Source organism: Leuresthes tenuis, unplaced genomic scaffold (genome assembly GCF_036924035.1).
Source record: "Leuresthes tenuis unplaced genomic scaffold, fLeuTen1.0.hap1 SCAF_24, whole genome shotgun sequence".
Classification (NCBI taxonomy): Eukaryota; Metazoa; Chordata; class Actinopteri; order Atheriniformes; family Atherinopsidae; genus Leuresthes; species Leuresthes tenuis.
The window spans coordinates 14,643,635-14,651,803 of NW_027325378.1; the positions used below are offsets into that span (position 1 = coordinate 14,643,635).

Below are 8,169 nucleotides of genomic sequence, written 5' to 3' on the forward strand. Positions count from 1 at the left end.
GTTTTCTTAAACGTGATTTTTAAAAAAAATCAAAGATCTATAGGGGTGAAGTGAATTACCCTTTTAAATGTGCATCAGCTCACACGGACAAAGTGTGGCAAAATATAAATATGTCGGCCTGTTTTCAACGGATTCCCTTTCCTTGGAAGCGCCCCTTTGAATACATAATGTAAAGTCACAAAACACGGAATGACAAAAAATAAAACAAAAAAAAAACAAGCTTTCTTCTTCTTTTTGTCGGATTTCACCTTAACAGAGCGCAACGCGTCTTGTGGGCTGCCAACTGTTCTAAAATGTGTTTAGTCCACATCTGTTTGCTCTAAAATGCTTCGTGAATGTTAAAAGTTAACTCCGGCAGGGCGTAAGAAGGTCTGGAACTCAGGCAAACTGTAAAAAGCCTTTGAGCATCAGCGGGTCGTGTCTTCAGCCGACGACTACGACGCGCTCTCAGTCCTGCTGTCCTTTGAATTTGGTCAACCGAAGACGCTCAAAGTGTGAGACAAGTCCGCGGCTGCGTTTTTAGCGGGAACTAAACAGAGAGCGAACAGAGATGGCGCACAGAAGAGAGACATCACTCTGAACGCATTTCCGGAGATGGTTGACTCTCGTCAGGTGCAGGCGGACACGCGAGCAGCAGAGTGAGTCATCTGTCGATAGACAATCTTCGACAGAGACAACAGAACATTCGGCTTCCTGCGTGTTGCCGGGGCAACAGTTAACAACAATACCTGCTAAACCCAGAGGCTCTGAGCAACGCAGCTTTAAACGCAGGGATCAGATCTCGACTGAAAGTTTGAAGACCTTCATCGAGAAGAGGCGTTTTTTTTTGTATTTTCTCTGTAGGTCACAATGAGTCGGCAGATCATCCAAGGTGAGATCACTGAGCTGTTTAGCTTTACAATGAGGGCGGTTCATCTGGTGTTTGGCATTGTTTTGTTTGAGTGAGTGTATGTGTGTGTGTTTTTTTCTGCAGTTTTTGAGCAGTACCAGAAATCAAGGTTGCAGTTTGTGCAGACTGTTGCCGATTTGGCAAGCAGACCACAAAATATAGAAATCCTTCAAAATGCAGGTAAGAAATGGTTTTGGAGCCTTACAGTGTGCTGGTTTTGCAGCTTTCACCTCACCTCCCCTCGCCTGTGCTGCAGGTGTGATGTCCCTGCTGCGCCCCTTGATGCTGGACGTCGTCCCGAGCATCCAGCAGACGGCAGCTTTGGCTCTGGGCCGCCTGGCAGACAGCAACGACAGCCTGGCGGAGGCTGTGGTGAAGGAGAATATCCTGCCCCAGCTGGTCCAATCCCTGGCCTCGCAGAATGTGAGCATCTCATCCTCTGGATGTATTGTTTATTTCTAACAGGTTCTCCTCTTGAGATGTCATCCGAACTATTCGGAGCCGGAGACAGTCAGAGGCTGGCCGTCACTCTGCAGGACCTCCAGGGTCAAGCCCCCTGAATATGATCATGTGTATGGGGGGGCTTACTTGTTGGTTGGCCTGAGGGCTACTTCTAAACCTCTGAGCTCTTTAACATGAGAGTAACCAGACTTTTGTCTCGTGTTCAGAAGCTCAGACTGGGAGGAGACTAGGCTTATTCCTCGCTGTGAAAGGAGACACGCAGTTAATATTTCAAGCTTAAAATCGGACAATTTAATTACAGCATTTATTGCAAAGTTTTATTTGAGGTGGGGTGAAATTAACCTTTTTTTTTAGCTGCTTTACATTTAAAAAATGGTCTGAGAAACCCTCCATTTCTCTCTCTCTCAAACACACACACACACAAGATCTGTTTGGTATTCTGAATACATTAAAACCTTTATTTATGCCTCAAAGAAATATCTAACTTTCTATCAGCACGATACCTCTCAGGACTTTTTTTGTTATTACAGTTAGAGCAGTTAGAGTTGTTTAACTACAGGTAAGTGCTTGCATCCAGAATACAATCACTGACAATGTTCGCTAACATCTGAACGCAGAACCTTTGGCTTCTTACACCTTTCTTCCCCTGCTATTTGCTCAAGGTCTTTTAAAGTGTGCTGTGGTCCTTTTCAAAATGGTAGCTCTACCCTAAGGTTTTCAATGGGATTCAAGTCAGGACTCTCTGCTGCCAGTGTGGAACAGTCCATCTGGTCCTTTTCAAGCACTCTTTTGTCCTCTTGGATGTGTGTTTCAGGTTGTTGTCTTGCTGAAACTCCCTCCATCTACACCTCAAGCCCAGTGGTCTGAAAATGGGACACATTTTTCACTCTAAAATATGTGATCCTCTGATTCCATTGTCTTAACCCTTTGGTGTCATTCACCTATGAACAAGCTGACTTCTTCTTTCTGTGACAAGTACTCTTTGAATGTCTTTGCAGACATAAGTCTTACCCTTTAGTATATTTCTCTCAACAGTGGTGTCTTTTTTTGGCCTTAACTTATCGACTCTTGCTTAGTTCAGTGTGCAGCACACGGCACGGCCTGACATCAACACTTCAGATTGCTCCACATCAGTCCGAAGCTGTGAAACTGTACATGTGTTCACAGACTTATGCCACTAACCACATCCAGAGCAACTTTATAGTTGTAAAATTTAAAAGTTCTCAAGAACAATTGAAACAAGGATCTGAAGCATTTTGAAGATTGCATTGTAGCATTTTGTTTAGTGTTTATATATATATATATATATATATATATATTTATATTTATAGTTTGAACAAAAGCATTTGTGAAGCTCTAGAATGGCTCATTTTGGAAAAGACTTCAAGCAATCAACCCCCTTTTTTAAATCCTGTTATAAAACTGTCACAGGTTTTTTCTTCATGTTATATTTTGTTTAGGGAATTATATTAAAATCATCAAAAAGCTCAGCTATTGTGTCCAACATACAGTTTAGCTGCATTCTTAATTCAGATTCTAATTTATTTTTCATTAGTTGTTACTTTTTTAACACATTTTGACATTTACTGAATTATTCTAAATGCTGAACTTACAGTTCAGGGGTGCCAATAATTCTAACAGGAAGGTCGAGGGAATTTGTTAAAAGAAATATCTCATCTATGCGTGAGCATGTCAATGCTTTCAGCATGGGGAACTTCTTTAAAATTGTTCTTTATTCGATGCACTTAATAGACTACACGAGCTGTTCAATAATGAATTAGATTAAAAAATATTATAAAAAAAAACAATGACTTTGAGACATTTAATTGCAGGACTCACGTGGATAATTTGTGGTTATTCTAACTGGATTCTTTAGACAACTGATTTGTGTATTTACATGTGTTTGTGTGCAGAGGTTCTACAAGAAGGCAGCAGCGTTTGTGCTGCGTGCCGTAGCCAAACACTCCCCTGAGCTGTCCCAGGCTGTGGTGGGCAGTGGGGGGGCGGAAGCTTTAGTTCTCTGCCTGGAGGAGTTTGACCCTGGGGTGAAGGAGGCCGCCGCCTGGGCTCTGGGCTGCATTGCGCGACATAATGCATGTAAGGAAGCAGAGACATCCTCTGATTTACATCTTTAGCTTTACAATTTTGGTCTTTTTTTTCTTCCCATTTTGGGTAAAACAATTAAAAGAGAACACAGCTAGAAATACAGCCCCTTTAACTTTGTGTGTCTGTACTCATGCTGTATGTGTTGCAGCTCTGTCTCAGTCGGTCGTGGATGCAGGAGCTGCCCCCCTGCTGGTGCTGTGTCTTCTAGAGCCGGAGATGGCCCTAAAACGCATTGCAGCCTCTACACTCAGCGACATCTCCAAACACACACCAGAGCTGGCCCAGACCGTGGTGGACACCGGCGCCATCGCACACCTGGCTCAGATGATCCTCAGCCGAGACGCCAAACTCAAGGTGAGGCTTTTGAACTTCTCGCTGCTTTACGATGAAGGAATCACAGAAACACCAGTTTCACTGTTTCTTTACAGAATGCCAATCAAGTATGTTCAAATATTTTCTGTTCTTCTAAAAAATAGCTTTTAGATGCCCCAGAAATCATTCTTTGGGAAATCAACAGACACAAATGATGTTATTTTAAGGATAATTACTTTGATTTGACTAGATCTGTGTATAGAATTAACAGGATAGTTTGGAGTAAATCTGTGAAAAGATTCTTACTGTTAAATACTCAAAATGTGAGTTTCATTCATGACATATATACTCAATTATTTCACCCCCATTTAACAGGTATTATTATTATTATTAGTATGTATGTATTAAATGATAAAAACCCACAATAACATAAAAGTTATATCTTTGAAAACCAAAAAAAGAGTGGTAAAATATTAGCAAAAACTGACAATTTTCCTTAAGAATATTACTTAATTTAAGACTAATTTAGACATTTTTTTACATTGTGTTCAAGCTCCTGTTTGTAAATTCACAAACATTTGACTGTAATTACAGTACTGTGCAAAAGTCCTGAGCCACCCCTCGTTTCTTTATATTTTTTTATTTTTTTTATATTATTATTCTCTAAGCACTTACAGCAGTAACTAGCGGCCTGTTCCAGACCTGGTCCAATCTTCTGTGGTTGCAACTATGAAAATAGCCAAAGATTACACAGCTTGAAAGGTAGAAAATATCAGTTTTGCACCAAGGAGGCAATTCCCAAAGAGCTACTAGCTGAGAAACTTGCCATATCTGTCCGTTGTGTGCAGTGTCAGCAAAAACTATGAGGAAAGTGTAAAGAAGAGGAGGACAAAATTATAGCTGGAAGGCCTAAAAACGTCTTACAGCAGATTACAGAGGAGTTCTGAAGAAAAGGGGGAAAACTACTCTATTCTACTCTACACCAAAGCCACATCAGAAATAGTCTTTATAGAGGGACTGCAGTCAAGAAGTTTTTCTTAAAGGAAACAAAAAAAAAAAAAAAAAAAAAAAAGGGAGAAAAGACCAGATGACATAAGAATAAGACTGAAAATTAGTGATAAAATGACCTCAATGTTATTGAAGCAGTGTGGGATCATCTTGACAGAGAACAGAACAACATTCACAGAAGAGCTTAGGAATGTGAAGCCTGGAGAACTATTATTGAAGACCACTTAAAGAAATGACAGGAAAGCTTCTCTAAGAGGGTTCAGGCTGTGTTGAAGAATAAAGGAGCTCACACTAATTATTGACTTTCAAGCTTGTAACAATTGAACCAACTCCGTTTCTCCTATTTAACTGGTTTCTCTTTATGCTCTCACATGCTTAACATGTCTCCCTTTGAATATATAAAGAAATAAGGGGCGGCTCAAGACTTTTGCACAACAGGCCGACCCAAAACTATTTACAACGATATTCCAACGCGCATAGGTTGCAAATTATGAGACGCATCTCAGAAAGCATTCAGGCATCCGTTTGTCCCCATCCAGAGGCAGGTGTTCTCTGCTCTCAGCCAGATCAGCAAGCACTCCGTCAGCCTGGCAGAGATGGTGATCGAGGCTGAGATCTTCCCCGCTGCGGTGGCCTGCCTCAGAGACCCCGATGAGTACGTCAGGAAAAATGTTGCAATTCTGATGAGGGAGGTGGTGAGACACACACCGGAGGTACCGCGCACCCACCCTTTAAAGGTTCAATCACCCACAGAAGACATACCCACACGGAGTGACTTGTCTGCGTGTGTTTTGTCCTCCAGCTGTCTCAAGTGATTGTGAACTGCGGTGGGCTGGCGGCAGTGATTGACTACCTGGGCGACAGCCACGGAAACCTGCAGCTGCCGGGGATCATGATGTTGGGATATGTGGCTGCGCATAATGAAAGCCTCGCCATGGCTGTCATTCTCTCCAAGGTGTATTTCTCTCTCTGTGATGGCTAAAGCCGCCGCTGAAAGCAGAAGCATTCCATCACGCTCAGTATGTAGGTCACATTAACCGAGCCGGCTCTGTCCTGCTGTGTGCCCTCCTGTCCTGCAGGGGGTGCCCCAGCTGGCCGTGTGTCTTTGTGAGGAGTCTGAACAGCACATCAAGGCGGCAACAGTTTGGTCAATTGGCCAAATAGGACGTCACACTCCTGAGCACGCCAGGGCGGTGGCTGCAGCGAACCTGCTGCCCAAGCTGTTGGAGCTCTACATGGGTGCAAGCAGCTCAGAGGACCTACAAGTTAAAGTGTGTGCTGCAACTCACTGCGTTAAGATCAGTATTTATTCATTTATTTATTTTAATGAACACAGAATTAAATTAAAAGCACAACGAACTGTTATCAGTGATGGAATAAACTCCCAAAGAGCACTGAAAGTGTATAGTGAGATATGGAAAATGAAAAGGTTCGCGCAACACGTTTGATCCCTCTCCTCGTTTCAGAGTAAGAAGGCTCTGAAGAGCATTCTGCAGAAGTGCACCCACCTGCCGGCCCTGGAGCCGCTCCTCTACGATGCTCCCAGCAACATCCTCAAGTACGTCGTCTGCCAGTTCAGCAAGGTGAGGAGAGAGCCGCTCCGGTGCATGTCTGCTTTGCAAGTTTATGGTGGTTTGCATCAATTCGTTCCCTCCCTCCTACAAAAAAAAAAAGGTGCTGCCTCACGACAGTAAGGCCCGCCGCCTGTTCGTCACCAGTGGGGGCCTGAAGAAGGTGCAAGAGATCGAGGCAGAGCCCGGCTCTGCTCTGCAGGAGTACATCAACGCCATCAACAGCTGCTTCCCTGAGGAGATAGTCAGGTGCTGCCTTTCCTCCTCCCGACCACCGCCACTTACAATGTGATTCTAACTGAGTGATATTTGTTCTTACTGTAAAATATATATATATATATATGTGTGTGTGTGTGTGTCTTGTTTCAGGTACTACTCCCCCGGCTACTCGGAGGTCTTGTTGGAGCGTTTAGAGAACTACCAGCCGGCCTGAAATCCCTTCACATCCCATCCTCTTCAGTTTTGAATTAAACATGTAGAACTGCGCCTGGGAAAAAAAAAATAAACCCAAGAAACGAACGAAAGGCTTAACGAACATCATCTGCACGTCTGTGTCACCCTCTAAAATATAAATTCTGTTCTTGTTCTTGAAGTCTAAAGTGCCTTTTATTTTTTTGGAAACGTCTTTCATGTGACATTAAAAAAAAAAGAGTTCAAAGGTCAGGTTCAGACACGGAGCAGCTGTTGGTTGGGAAAAACGTCATCAGGCTGGATGCTTGTTGACACGTGGATTTGAACTCGACTTTTTTTCTGCCTGTTACACCTCAGAGAAACGACGAAGCCTCCACACCGGGTTGTTGTAGTTTCAATAGTGGACGGCGCTTCAGTGCTGTAGAAACGTCATTCAGCGCAAAGAAATGGGAGAAAAATGGGGTGATGTCGGCCACCTGAGAGCGAGCCCCCAGTCTCCGCGGAGAAGCTCTTTCCGCCCCCTGGCGGCGGAGACGGCTCACTGCGGCTCAGCTGCGGGCGTGTGCGTGCAGCAGCTGCAGCGCACATGGCGAGCGGTTCTTTGTTTATTGTCTGCCGGGGTGTCTCTTGCTTGTTCTCCTCATTATACTCGGGGTGCAAGTGTGCCTCGGTTCCTTACCGCAAAGGAGATCTGAACATACGGCCGCAGCTGCCACCAGTACACCCCCCCACCACCCCACCCCACCCCCCGACTCACCACCCCTCGAGTGTTTATAAAATACTTATCTGATATTACGTCCATAACACCAGCTTCACTGCTCGTTGGAAGCTGGGATGCACACAGACTGCGGGGAAGATCAGGATGTTTCTATTGAGCTGGATTTCGAGACGCATTTTTTCCTCAGCTGCGCGCGCTGAACCCGCCTCTCAGTGGGCTCCACAGCTCACGGGTGAAAGCTGTCACACAAATAAATAAAACCCTAAAGATCCACATCACAACCTGATTTACTTATTCATTCATTTGTTTTGCTCAATTCAGCCAGGGGCCTAATTAACAGCCTCACTCCGGAATAATGGTTCAAAAATAAAGATGAAGCCTGTTACTAAACAAAAGACCCCCCCCCACCCCTCTCCCCCTCCTGTCTCCCTCATTGACGAACAGCCGTCCCTTTAATTTATTAATGTTAAATAGAAACGAGTGAACATTTCGTTCCAAACGGCAAAATAAAAAAAATAAAAAAAACAAAAGTTCAAAATGTAAAAAAAAATAAAATAAAAAAAAGATGCAACCGATAATTATGCCATGGTTAGATTTATTTTCCTCATAGTTGTCACTGAATTTAGAAGAGAATTTGATCAAATGAGAGACGACATTATTCATCTGTGGATGACTGTAAAATTCTAAAGCAA

General features: G+C 43.5%; 1 protein-coding gene across 1 annotated transcript; it reads left to right on the top strand.

Moving 5' to 3' along the window:
* Window positions 1-849: 849 nt before the first annotated feature.
* On the top strand, window positions 850-6,934 carry spag6 (sperm associated antigen 6). Its single transcript, XM_072378265.1, has 11 exons — window positions 850-871; window positions 974-1,069; window positions 1,146-1,312; window positions 3,265-3,448; window positions 3,606-3,811; window positions 5,317-5,490; window positions 5,580-5,732; window positions 5,857-6,048; window positions 6,244-6,360; window positions 6,452-6,597; window positions 6,718-6,934. The coding sequence occupies exons 1-11, from the start codon at window positions 850-852 to the stop codon at window positions 6,779-6,781; spliced, it is 1,521 nt and encodes a 506-aa protein (XP_072234366.1). The 3' UTR covers window positions 6,782-6,934.
* The last annotated feature ends 1,235 nt before the right edge of the window (window positions 6,935-8,169 follow it).

What these genes read in the sequence shown, in the direction of transcription:
- spag6 (XM_072378265.1), top strand. Translation starts at nt 850, where the DNA reads ATGAGTCGGCAGATCATCCAAG. An exon ending in CATTGCGCGACATAATGCAT is followed by an intron (nt 3,449 to 3,605) that starts GTAAGGAAGCAG and finishes TATGTGTTGCAG; the next exon opens with CTCTGTCTCAGTCGGTCGTG. An exon ending in TGGTGAGACACACACCGGAG is followed by an intron (nt 5,491 to 5,579) that starts GTACCGCGCACC and finishes TTTGTCCTCCAG; the next exon opens with CTGTCTCAAGTGATTGTGAA.